Genomic DNA, 14,423 nt, shown 5'->3' with positions numbered 1-14,423 from the left:
CTCGTGCCAACAGGTCACAAATCTTTCTGCTGTGATGGAACGTAGATATGGGAGTTTATCAAAATTGGGTTTGTTTTCTAATTCTTTCTGGATCTGTGGGAAATATGTCTCTCTAAAATGGTCATACATTTGGCAGGAGGTTAGGAAGTGCAGATCAGTTTCCACCTCATTTTTCTCAATAGCAAGGCTCTGCTCACAGTATGTACATAGTCAAAGCTTTCCTTACGTTTGGGTCACTCACAGTGGTCAGGTATTCTGCCACTGTGTACTAGAGCCAAATAGCATTCCAGTTCTTAGTTTTTTTGTTAATCCTTTCCAATGTGTCAAGTAGCATTCTAGAAGCATCTTTTTGTTTTCTTATGTTTTGGTTGAGTCCAATTATGTTGCTGTCCTGGGGCTCTGTTGGGTCTGTTTGTGTTTGTGAACAGAGCCTCGGGACCATCTTGCGTAGGGTACTCTTCTCTGTAGGTGATGGCTTTGTTATGGAAGGTTTGGGAATCCTTTTAGGTGGTGTAGAATTTAACGTCTCTTTTCTGGATTTTGATCATTAGCGTGTATCGGCCTAATTCTGCTCTCTCTCTCCCTGGCTCTTGCTCTCTCTCTCTCTCTCTCTCTCACTGGCTCCCTCTCCCTCGGTGGCTCCCTCTCCCTCGGTGGCTCCCTCTCCCTCGGTGGCTCCCTCTCCCTCGGTGACTCCCTCTCCCTCGGTGACTCCCTCTCCCTCGGTGACTCCCTCTCCCTCGGTGACTCCCTCTCCCTCGGTGACTCCCTCTCCCTCGGTGGCGCTCGCTGGCTCTCTCTTGCTGGCTCTCCGTGGCTCGCTCTCTCTCCGTGGCTCGCTCTCTCTCCGTGGCTCGCTCTCTCTCCGTGGCTCGCTCTCTCTCCGTGGCTCGCTCTCTCTCCGTGGCTCGCTCTCTCTCCGTGGCTCGCTCTCTCTCCGTGGCTCGCTCTCTCTCCGTGGCTCGCTCTCTCTCCGTGGCTCGCTCTCTCGTGATCCATATGGGTGGAGCCATCTGTCCTCTAGCATTGAGCCAATGGCCACCATACCCCATACAAATGATGATTACATTTTGTTGCATAATAGTATTTTTTGGCAATGTGTCATACATTTTTATTGACAGAGCATACATCATCATGCGCTGTGAATACAAACGTGAAACAAGCTGGGGTTTAGCTCCCCTTGAAATTCTTGAGAGAGCAGCCAAGGAAGTGAGAGAAGGGAAGAAGCCCATTTGAGCAGCAGCAAGGGATGCATTTTTGTTTTACTGAATGACACTGACAAAAAAGAAAACGAACATGTACCTGTGTGAAAGAGAGGCTATGATAGAATATCAGAGGTACACAAGGTCTTATCTGATGACATGGAATTTGCTTAGCATAATATTAACAATCTTGCGGACCAGTTTCATGGGCTTAGTGGCCTCAAAGAGCGTGGACTCTACAGTTCTTGACACAAACCGTGCGCCTGGCATCTACTACCATACCCCGTTCAAAGTCACTTAAATATTTTGTCTTGCCCATTCACCCTCTGAAGGGCACACTTATACAATCCATGTCTTAATTGTCTCAAGGCTTGTAAATCCTTCTTTAACCTGTCTCCTGAATGTTTTACATCCTCCTAACCAACTATGCTATTTTGTTAGGTTTTTTGCATTGTTAGTAACTTATTTTGTACATAATGTTGCTGCTACCGTCTCTTATGACCCAAAAATAACTTCTGGCAATCAGAACAGCGATTACTCACCACGAACTGCAAGAAGCTTTTTCCTTTAACGCGTCCGACGAGAAGGATATACTGCTTTCCCGGGAACAGGTCCAAATCCCCGTAATTTGCGTGAAGAAAAGACGAAGGAAAAGGGGGCGCAGGTTTGGCTGCCTTCTAAGAATGCGTAGGCGAGAGAGTAAACTCCCACTGCCATCTGTTCTAATGGCTAACATGCAATCATTGGAAGATAAAATTGATGACCTACAATTATCCAAACAATGGGACATTAAAAACAAATATCTTATGTTTCACTGAGTCGTGGCTGAACGACAACATGGATAACAGAGAAGAAGCTATGTCTGGTAAGACGAGGGGCGGGGGGGTGTCTATTTGTCAATAACAGCTGTTGCGCGATGTCTAATATTAAGGAAGTCTCGAGGTATTGCTCACCTGAGGTAGAGAACCTTATGATAAGCTGTAGACCACACTATCTACAAAGAGAGTTCTCATCTACATTATTCGTAGCAGTATATTTACCACCAAAGACCGATGCTGGCACTAAGACCGCACTCAACCAACTCTATAAGGCCATAAGAAAACAACAAAGTGCTCATCCAGAAGTGGAGCTCCTAGTGGCTGGGGACTTTATTGCAGGCAAACTTAAAAATAGTTTAACCAAATTTTTACCAGCATGTCACATATGCAACCAGAAGAAACAAAGCTCTAGACCACCTTTACTCCACACCCAGAGATGCATACAAAGCTCCCCCCCGCCCTCCATTTGGCAAATCTGACCATAATTATATCCTCCTGATTCCTGTTTACAAGCAAAAACTAAAGCAGGAAGTACCAGTGACTCTCTCAATACGGAATTGGTCAGATGACCTGGATGCTACTACAGGACTGTTTTGCTAGCACAGACTGGAATATGTTCCGGGACCACCTCAGTCATCGGCTTCATCAATAAGTGCATGGGCGACATTGTCCCCACAGTGACTGTACGTACACATCCCAAACAGAAGCCATGGAATACAGGCAACATCCGCATCGAGCTAAAGGCTAGAGCTGAAGCTTTCAAGGAGCGGGACACTAATCCGGACACTTGTAAGAAATCCCGCTATGCCCTCAGACAATCCATCAAACAAGCAAAGTGTCAATACAGGATTAAGATTGAAACCTACTACACCGGCTCTGATGCTCGTCGGATGTGGCAGGGCTTTTACGGACTACAAAACTATTACGGACTACAAAGGGAAACCCAGACGCGAGCTGCCCAGTGACGCGAGCCTACCAGATGAGCTAAATGCCTTTTATGCTCGCTTCGAGGCAAGCAACACTGAGCACCAGCTGTTCTGGATGACTGTGTGATAACGCTCTCGGTAGCCGATGTGAGCAAGACCTTAACAGGTCAACATTCACAAAGCAGCGGGGCCAGACGGATTACCAGGACGTGTACTCAAAGCATGTGCGGACCAACTGGTAAGTGTCTTCACTGACATTTTCAACCTCTCCCTGGCCGAGTCTGTAATACCAACATGTTTCAAGCAGACCACCATAGTGTTCTTTGGCATAGGAACTAAAGGTAACCTGCCTAAATGACTACCGACCCGTAACACTCACGTCTGTAGCCATGAAGTGCTTTGAAAGGCTGGTCATGGCTCACATCAACAGCATCCTCACGGACACCCTGGACCCACTCCAATTTGCATACCACCACAACAGATCCACAGATGATGCAATCTCAATTGCACTCCACACTGCCCTTTCCCACCTGGACAAAAGGAATACCTACTGTATGTGAGAATGCTGTTCATTGACTACAGATCAGCGTTCAACATCATAGTGCCCACAAAACTCATCACTAAGCTAAGGACCCTGGGACTAAACACCTCCCTCTGCAACTGGATCCTGGACTTTGATGGCCCACCCCCAGTTGCTAAAGGCTGGCAACAACACATCTACCACGCTGATCCTCAACACTGGGGCCCCTCAGGGGTGTGTACTTAGTCCCTTCCTGTACTCCCTGTTCTCCCATGACTGCGTGGCCAACACACAACTCCAACACCATCATTTAGCTTGCTGACGACACAACAGCGTTAGGCCTGATCACCGACAACGATGAGACTGCCTATAGGGAGGAGGTCAGAGAACTGGCAGTGTGGTGTCAGGACAACAACCTCTCCCTCAATGTGAGCAAGACAAAGGAGCTGGACTACAGGAAAAGGTGTGCCGAACAGGCCCCCATTAATATCGACAGGGCTGTAGCAGAGCGGGTCGAGAGTTTCAAGTTCCTTTGTATCCACATCACCAACGAACTATCATGGCCCAAACACACCAAGACAGTATTGAAGAGGGCACAACAAAACCACCAGACTTTACAATGACACCCCACTTCCACATTTGTTTTGTACACTGCTGCTACTCGCTGTTTATTAGTCACTTCACCCCTACCTACATACACAAATGACCTCAACTAAGCTGTACACCCGCACACTAACTCGGTACCGGTACACCCTGTATATAGCCTCATCATTGTTATGTTATTCTGTTACTTTTTATTATTTTTCACTTTAGTTTATTTGGTAAACATTTTCTTAACTCTTTCTTGAACTGCACTGTTGGGTAAGGACTTGTCTAGACTTGTTGTACTCGGTGCATGTGACAAATAAAGTTGAATGTGATTTGATTTAAATATCAATAAGGGATCATAGTTTTCAGCTGAATTCATCTGGTCAGGCTATGTCATGGAAGGAGCTGGTGTCTTTAATGTTTCATACAATCAGTGTGTATCTGAATGTAGGCATGCATTTGAGATATACAATATACCACACCCCCATTTCATTAACTAAACTTTGACCCACCAGCACCATCATCCACTGTCAAAGGACACCATCACCCACTTACCCTGTGTCTATGCTCAACTTACCCCATAACCGGTGTAAGTTGTGCCAAGACACCACTTTGCTTGGACCAGCTATGTTTCCGAAACTATTATGTTTATATAAATTCAGATTTTATTTCCAGGGATACACAACATTCTGAAATATATGTAGATATCTTTGTTTGATAGAATACTATATTTCCCTTGAAGTAGTAATGCTGAATGCAAAACATAGCTCAACATACCTCACTCTCTGTTAGCACTAATGTCAATCAGTCTACTACTGTACCCTAAAGAGTTCCACCATTAACCTGGGGGCAATATTACAGCAATGAACAAACGCTGACAATGAGATAATTGCCTAATTCATACCACCGTAAATTGCCTGACTAACCAGATAATAACTCAATAGGAAAATCAATAACAAGGACCACCATGCCACAGCAAAACACATGAATATTCTGTTTAGAACGTGTGTAGACTGGATTGGTTACACATATACTGCATTTAGATGAGACTCTACATACAATAACAATCAAGAAACTGAAGCTCTGATGAAAAGGGGGACAAAACTAGGCTTGGATGGTATAACGTACTTACCATATACCTCGTACTTTGAAGTACCGATGGTAGGATTTTCATTATGTCATCTCACAAAAAATGGAATGTTTGTTTACAAAAAGTACATGGAGCAAAAGTGACGTGCCGATCCACTGTTGATCAGCACAAGAGGTGATCAAGATACACTTGAAAGTTACTACTAATGTCTGCCAGCTAAATATCTTATAACTATAAAGTTATCCATCTTAGATGTGCTAAATACATTTTCTCGAGCTCAGGGCTCTAGGCATTTGGTTTGTTAACCTGCAAGCTATAATGTTCGGTGGCTAGCTTAGAATATTTAAGCTTATTGGTTACAGCAGAGACACTCAATCCACCTCTGGATTGAATGTGAGTATTGCCAAGTGCTGAAATCCATACATTTGAATAAAAAGTTAATCAAATAGAACCACCGACTGTTTTCTCATTGCTGTGGCTCTAAGTTGTGCCAATTGAATCTCAAGGAAACAGTCAGTGGTTGAATTTGATTAGCATTTTATTAAAAAGTATGGATTTGAGCAAAGAAAGGCACACAACAACAGATGACAAATATAGGTACATGGTAAGGATTTAGGAATTTACTTTATTTTATTATCACCGCATAGCGACTCGAAGGAGTCAGAGGTTAATTAAAAAAACTATAATCTATGTTCAACAAGGAGTTGAGGTACTTGGCAAGTGTTAGTAAAGCCTTTTGAGATAGTTATTTGTTGGCATTCATTAGCATTTAGCTAGTGTCCACAATGGGAATTCATTAGTACTTTGCTAGCTTTTTTTAGCATAACAAACATTTCAATAATACATTGGAAAGAAATGGTGCCACTCGTGTGCAGGAACTGTATGAAGATGTGGAAATGTGGATACCGCCCAACTCAACACAAAGGTTGTTGCTATGGCGCTGTATTTCCTGTAGTAGTGGAGTAGATGTGTGAAAGGAGTGGATTGTCTGGTGTCTGGTTATGAATGCTGGGGATGTAACTGCTGGAGAACCCCGCTGGGTGGAGGGGAGCGGATGAGATCATGGAAGCTGCACATCATTAATAAACATTGGGGCTCATCACTAAGAGGCTCTCCCTAAAGAATGCCAGGGATGATACTATAATCTACACTCACTAAATGAACCTACTAAGTCAGTCTCCTATGGTAATGGTTGCATGGTGAATGAGGACTATTCCATCATAGCAGAATAGAGACATTGACAAGAAGCATGTGTAGTACGGTTATGTTCCTTAGACGCATCTGAGAGCACTGCAGAGGGAGAAGTCTTGGAAGGAAGGAGTGAGAGAGTGGATGTGGGGCCTGGGGTGTGTTCCAGCCAGAGAATGCTCCCTCTCTTCTTGCTCTGTCAGGCCTTTTTAATATTGTGACAAATTAGAGTCACTGGAGTCTGAGGCAACGCCATGTGTGTGGGGGGGGGGGGGGGGGGGGGGGACTCTGATCAGCATGTGTGAGTGTGTGTGTATGTATGTGTGTGACTGAGTGAAAACAAGAAAGGGAGGGGGAAGGCAGCAAGAGGAGCAAAAGGACGAATAGCTAGAGGAAGGAAATGTGTTTTTGTGAGAAAGAATACAGGCTTGTGTTTGTGAGAGCTGGGAATGCATGATGGAACACTGCAATGTATGCCAGAGTAAGCGGGTGTGGATGTGTCATAATTTTTATGGGATTGAGAGGGCGTGAGGAAAAAAAAGAGAGAGAGGGAAGGAGTCAGGGCAAGAGAGAGAGAGAGATAAAATAGTAAAGGGGAGGATAGGGAGAATGGATAGTGTTAACTATAGATGTATTTATGGACTGTAGCTCAGATGCAGCATGTAAGACAAGGAGGGAGTTCACAATGGATGTACAGTACAGTATTTATGTAGGTGTCCGAGTGAATGTGTGTGTGTGTGTGCACGCGTGCATGTGTATTTATGATGGTAGATATGTGTATACCGTATATATACACTCCGCCATAAAAAATACAGACTACGGTTTGCAACTGCACATGGGGACAAAGATCATACTTTTTGGAGAAATGTCCTCTGGTCTGATGATACAAAAATAGAACTGTTTGGCCATAATGACCATCGTTATGTTTGGAGGAAAAAGGGGGAGGCTTGCAAGCCGAAGAATACCATCCTAACCGTGAAGCACGGGGGTGCCAGCATCACGTTGTGGGGTGCTTTGCTGCAGGAGGGACTGGTGCACTTCACAAAATAGATGGCATTATGAGGGGGGGAAGATGATGTGAATGGAAAATGATGTGGATATATTGAAGCAACATCTCAAGACATCAGTCAGGAAGTTAAAGCTTGGTCGCAAATGGGTCTTCCAAATGGACAATGACCCCAAGCATACTTCCAAAGTTGTGGCAAAATGGCTTAAGGACAACAAAGTCAAGGTATTGGAGTGGCCATCACAAAGCCCTGACCTCAATCATATAGAACATTTGTGGGCAGAACTGAAGAAGTCTGTGCCAGCGAGGAAGCCTACAAACCTGACTCAGTTACACCAGCTCTGTCAGGAGGAATGGGCCAAAATGCACCCAACTTATTGTGGGAAGCTTGTGGAAGGCTACCCGAAACGTTTGACCCAAATGTTACAACATTTCAAGGCAATGCTACCAAATACTAAGTGAGTGTGTGTAAACTTCTGACCCACTGGGAATGTGATGAAATAAATAAAAGCTGAAATAAATAATTCTCTCTACTATCATTCTGGCATTTCATATTCTTAAAATAAAAGGGGTGATCCTAACTGTCTTAACACAGGGCATTTTCACTAGGATTAAATGTCAGGAATGGTGAAAAACTGAGTTTAAATGTACTTGGCCAAGGTGTATGTAAACTTCTGACTTCAACTGTACATGTGTACAGTACTGTGCATAGAATGCTCCTCTGTGAGTCCAGGTGCCAGCGGGGAGCCCTCCTCTCAACCTCAAGGCAGGGGAAGCTAATGTGGATGCAGTGAGGTGTGCAGTGAGCAAAGCATGCCTGGTGTAGTGCAGGCTCAGCTGGCTGACCCCCCACCCCCCAGGGTACTCCCTGTGTCAGCAGTCCTCTCTCTTACTCCAACTCCATCCACACTATAGTGTAGAACAACCCTGTAGTGTACAACCAGCCTTGCAAGGTTGACCCAATCCCCACAGCACAGCAACATAAGATAGCCTGTCTGTGATCCACATACACATACCCCTGTAAGCCAGGCCCAGCTCATCCTCTGAGAACTGCAGTACCATCAAAGCTGCATAAGCCAGCGAGCTTGTGATGCAACAGTTCCAGCAAGGATGTAGGACAGAACGCTGCATAGGAGCTACAGCCCCATAGCCTTGGGCAGCAGATTCAGCTTTGTTTGTGCTGATGTCTGTTTTATTGACCGTAGGGCTACAGGAAGAGTCAGGGGAGGGAAGAGTAGAGCGGAATTGAGGAGACTAGTTTATTACAGATGTATTACTGTATGCCGGGCAGCAATGAGCATAGAGAGAGAGAACGAGAGAGAGGGGGGGGTCTGACCTGTACATAGAGAAGGTTGAGCTGGACAGGGTCTCGTGAGTCCACATTCTGGTCGGAGTAGAAGAACTTGCGTCTGAGCAGCAGCATCTCACTCTCCTCCACCCCCTGCTCTCTGAACGTCCGGCTGTGGTCCAGCCAGTTCACTGACAACAGAAAAAAACACACTCACGTACAGTACCAGTGAAATGTTTGGACACACCTACTCATTCAAGGGTTTTTCGTTATTGCTACTATTTTCTACATTGTAGAATAATGGTGAAGACATCAAAACTGTTAAATTACACATATGGAATCATGCAGTAACCACAGAAGTGTTAAACAAATCAAAATATATTTGAGATTCTTCAAAGTAGCCACCCTTTGACTTGATGACAGCTTAGCACACTCTGGCATTCTCTCAACCAGCTTCACCTGGAATGCTTTTCCAACAGTCTAAGGAGTTCCCACATATGCCGAGTACTTATTGTCTGCTTTTCCTTCACCCTGTGGTCCAACTCATCCCAAACCATCTCAATTGGGTTGAGGTCAGGTGATTGTGGAGGCCAAGTCATCTGATGCAGCACTCCACTCTCCTTCTTGGTCAAATAGCCCTTACACAGCCTAGAGGTGTGTTGGGTCATTGTCCTGTTGAAAAACAAATGATAGTCCCACTAAGCGCAAACCAGATGGGATGGCATATTGCTGCAGAATGCTGTGGTAGCCATGCTGGTTAAGTGTGGCTTGAATTCTAAATAAATCACAGACAGTGTCACCAGCAAAGCACCCCGACGCCATCACTCCTCCTCCATGGTTCACGGTGGGAACCACACATGCAGAGATCATCCGTTCACCTACTCTGCTTCTCATAAAGACACGGTGGTTGGAACCAAAAATCTCAAATTTTGACTCATCAGACCAAAGTACCGATGTCCACCGGTCTAATGTCCATTACTCGTGTTTCTTGGCCCAAACAAGTCTCTTCTTCTTATTGGTGTCTTTCAGTAGTAGTTTCTTCGCAGCTATTCGACCATGAAGGCCTGATTCACAGTCTCCTCTGAACGGTTGATGGTGAGATGTGTCTGTTACTTGAACACTGAAGCATTTACTTGGGCTGCAATTTCTGAGGCTGGTAACTAATGACCTTATCCTCTGCAGCAGAGGTAACGCTGGGTCTTCCTTTCCTGTGGTGGTCCTCATGAGAGTCAGCTTCATCATAGCACCTGATGGTTTTTGCGACTGCACTTGAAGAAATGTTAGTTCTTGAAATGTGATGTATTGACTGACCTTCATGTCTTAAAGTAATGATGGACTGTCATTTCTCTTCGCTTATTTAAGCTGTTCTTGCCATAATATGAACTTGATCTTTTACCAAATAGGCCTATCTTCTGTATACCACCCCTACCTTGTCACAACACAACTGATTGGCTCAAACGCATTAAGAAGGAAATAAATTCCACAAATAAACTTTTAACAAGGCACTCCTGTTAATTGAAATACATTCCAGGTGACTACCTCATGAAGCTGGTTGAGAGAATGCCAAGAGTGTGCAAAGCTGTCATCAAGACAAAGGGTGGCTACTTTGAAAAATCTCAAATATAAAACATATTTAGATTTGTTTAACATTTTTGTTGGTTACTACATGATTCCAAGTGTTATTTCATCGTTTTGATGTCTTCACTATTATTCTACAATGTAGTAAATAATAGCAATAAAGAAAAGCCCTTGAATGAGTAGGTGTGTCCAAACTTTTGACTGATATTATACAGTATGTATACAGAGAAACATACACTTCTGCTACTGGGATTAGGCATGCTGACAGTCAAATAAAGCAGATGGGTCTAGACAAGCAGATTTAAATTACAGGGCAAAAATTAACTTTATATGTCTCAAAAACGAATCACCAAGTGAAGTTCGACTAAACACGAGGGCAGTAATTTGCATACTGTTCTGCTGAGAATAAGGAGACATTTTGAAGATGATTTATGAATTCAAACTTTTCAAAATACAATCTCTGTCCAGGGCCGTCAGAGTTTCGTAACATTCAGGGTTCAGTCCTGAAGACCAGGGGCTGAGGGGTTTAATGGTCCGAGAAAAAAGTAGTATTTTCTCAAATAATTTCCTGCAATCCAACGTTAATTTTACATGACTGACAAAAAAATATATATATACCACATAACATGACAAGCTACTCTGATATTGACATACTGAGATCAATACAATTAACGACCAATGTCTTAAATGTAACCAACAGCCAATGAAAAGAGTGGATTCATTGATCTTAAACCTACAATATGAGGAGGAAATTATAGTCCAGCAACTTTCCAGCGGCACTCACTTATATGTCTTCTGCAATTGCATTTGGAAATATTGCAAAATACCTATTAGCCACTGCCTGCTGTTCATTGACATCCACATGGACAGCCATAACTTGACATTGCTGGCAACAGCTGTTTAATATATTTGCGGCGCGGGCTGCCCAATGGCAGGATTCCCTACTGTAGGCATACCGTATGCGCTTAAGTGACAAAACACAATATACATGATTTTTTTTTAAAAAGCTATTGATCCTCTCTGGCTAAATGATGCTCTCTGGTGTAGTATTTTCAATGATTTCATTTATTTCTGTAGAGATAGGAGTAATTATATAATTTGGTAAATTTATTTACATTTATCTGCAACAATTCCGGCACCCTTTCCTGTGGTGCTAGGTTTTCTTCCATGCACTGTGCTCTCCCCAAGGCCAAATAATCAACACTTCTTATTAATAATTCAATGGATTGTGGTCAGCAACCCCATATGAGGTTATTGTGTAGGTAGCCCTACTGTTACAATAATATTTAAAGTAATGTATCAGCAAGTAGCCTAGCCTGCAATTACAAAATAATAAATACAGTAAGTCAAAGAATCCAACAGTGGTTACAGCTACAGTGCATTCGGAAAGTATTCAGACCCCTTCCCAATTCAAACATTCTGTTACGTTACAGCCTTATTCTAAAATTGATTACATTTACTTTTCTCATCAATCTACACATAATACCCCATGATGACAAAGTGAAAACCGGTTTGTAGAAATACCTTACTGACATAAATAATCAGACCCTTTGCTATGAGACTCAAAATTGAGCTCAGGTGCATCCTGTTTCAATTGATCATCCTTGAGATGTTTCTTCAATTTGATTGGAGCCACCAGTGGTAAATTCAATTGATTGGACATGATTTGGAAACCATATCTGCAGCACTCCACCAACCAGGCATTTATGGTAGAGTGGCCCGACGGAAGCCACTCCTCAGTAAAAGTCACCTGACAGCCCACTTGGAGTTTGCCAAAATACTCCTAAAGGACTCTCAGACCATGAGAAAAAAGATTCTCGGGTCTGATGAAATCAAGATTGAACTCTTTGACCCGAATACCAAGCGTCACGTCCGGAGAAAACCAGGCACCATTCCTATGGTGAAGCATGATGCTGGCAGCATCATGCTGTGGGCATATTTTTCAGCTGCAGGGACTGGGAGACTAGTCAGGAATGAGGGAAAGATGAACGGAGCAAAGTACAGAGAGATCCTTAATGCAAACCTGCTCCAGAGCGCGCAGGACCTCAGACTGGAGTGAAGGATCACCTTCCAACAGGATAATGACCCTAGGCACACAGCTAAGAAGTGCCTACACAGAAGTGGCTCAATAAAAAAAGCTATATTTAAAAAAAATCTTAAAACATAAAATTAGGCCTTCCTAATTATACATTAGGCAATCATCACTGACAATTGTGAATGATAATTCTTCATGTTTTACAGGTGAAAAGTCCATGCTGCATGCATGCCAACCATTTGATCCAAATCAATTTCATGGGAAAATGCATTTCGACCTTCTTGAATGATGTAGGCTAAGTAGCCTAACTAATGTTTAATTTCATTTTAGAGCAGATGGCGTTAAACACAGCCACCTGTATTTTGTTTCAATCAAAGCATATGATGTGTGCTGTTGAGTTCTGTCCTCATGAGATAAAAAAAAAAAATCTAAATCAAGCACAATCATCCTACTCTCATAAGAAATGATGTGGTGTTTTTGGTCTAACAGTATCTTAACTATCTACAGTGGGCAAAAAAGTATTTAGTCAGCCACCAATTGTGCAAGTTCTCCCACTTAAAAATATGAGAGAGGCCTGTAATTTTCATCATAGGTACACTTCAACTATGACAGACAAAATGAGAAAAAAAATCCAGAAAATCACATTGTAAGATTTTGAATTAATTTATTTACAAATTATGGTGGAAAACAAGTATTTGGTCACCTACAAACAAGCAAGATTTCTGGCTCTCACAGACCTGTAACTTCGTCTTTAAGAGGCTCCCCTGTCCTCCACTCGTTACCTGTATTAATGGCACCTTTTTGAACTTGTTATCAGTATAAAAGACACCTGTCCACAACCTCTAAAACTCACACTCCAAACTCCACTATGGCCAAGACCAAAGAGCTGTTAAAGGACACCAGAAACAAAACTGTAGGCCTGCACCAGGCTGGGAAGACTGAATCTGCAATAGGTAAGCAGCTTGGTTTGAAGAAATCAACTGTGGGAGCAATTATTAGGAAATGGAAGACATACAAGACCACTGATAATCAAAATATAACTTTTTGGTAAAAACTCAACTCGTCGTGTTTGGAGGACAAAGAATGCTGAGTTGCATCCAAAGAACACCATGCCTACTGTGAAGCAGGGGGTGGAAATATCATGCTTTGGGGCTGTTTTTCTGCAAAGGGACCAGGACGACTGATCCGTGTAAAGGAAAGAATGAATGGGGCCATGTATCGTGAGATTTTGATTGAAAACCTCCTTGCTGATGGACAGCAAGGGCATTGAAGATGAAACGTGGCTGGGTCTTTCAGCATGACAACGATCCCAAACACACCGCCCGGGCAACGAAGGAGTGGCTTCGTAAGAAGCATTTCAAGGTCCTGGAGTGGCCTAGCCAGTCTCCAGATCTCAACCCCATAGAAAATCTTTGGAGGGAGTTGAAAGTCCGTGTTGCCCAGCAACAGCCCCAAAACATCACTGCTCTAGAGGAGATCTGCATGGAGGAATGGGCCAAAATACCAGCAACAGTGTGTGAAAACCTTGTGAAGACTTACAGAAAACGTTTGACCTCTGTCATTGCCAACAAAGGGTATATAACAAAGTATTGAGATAAACTTTTGTTATTGACCAAATACTTACTTTCCACATTTTCCAATAAATTCATAAAAAATCCTACAATGTGACTCTCTCATCTTTTTTAGGGGGATAACTTGCACAATTGGTGGCTGACTAAATACTTTTTTGCCCCACTGTATGCTATTATAATTGGTTTGTTATGTAGAATACTAATTCATCATTAAGTGATCTTGCGAGACATTGCACCATTCTGAGAAGTGGCGGCGTGTCACTCCGCTGAGGACACTATACACCCCAGATTACAGTGCCTTGCAAAACTATTCATCCTCCTTGGCATTTTTCCTATTGTCTTGCATTACAATCTGTAATTTAAATGGATTTTATTTGGATTTCATGTAATGGATATACACAAAATAGTCCAAATTGGTGAAGTGAAATAAAAAACAACAACACTTGTTTCAAATAATTCTAAAAAATAAAAAATGGAAAAGTGGTGTGTACATATGTATTCACCCCCTTTGCTAGGAAGCCCCTAAATAAGATCTGGTGCAACCAGATGTCACATAATTAGTTTAATAAAGTCCACCTGTGTGCAATCTAAGTGTCACATGATCTGTCACATG

The 14,423-nt window shown here is 42.9% G+C and overlaps 1 protein-coding gene across 4 annotated transcripts in view; it reads right to left on the bottom strand.

The window, feature by feature from the left end:
* Window positions 1-14,423, bottom strand: part of LOC110520933 (talin-2) — a 153,824-nt gene that overhangs the window by 61,082 nt on the left and 78,319 nt on the right. For all 4 annotated transcript variants that reach the window (XM_036975472.2, XM_090226693.1, XM_090226736.1 and 1 more), the window contains one exon: window positions 8,675-8,817. In XM_036975472.2, coding sequence (XP_036831367.2) covers window positions 8,675-8,817 — 143 coding nt within the window. The remainder of the gene's footprint in view (window positions 1-8,674; window positions 8,818-14,423) is intronic.

Source organism: Oncorhynchus mykiss, chromosome 1 (assembly GCF_057628025.1).
Source record: "Oncorhynchus mykiss isolate SJ-2025 chromosome 1, ASM5762802v1, whole genome shotgun sequence".
Classification (NCBI taxonomy): Eukaryota; Metazoa; Chordata; class Actinopteri; order Salmoniformes; family Salmonidae; genus Oncorhynchus; species Oncorhynchus mykiss.
Note: the sequence above shows the minus strand (reverse complement) of the source record. Positions and strands in the feature narration are given on the sequence as shown.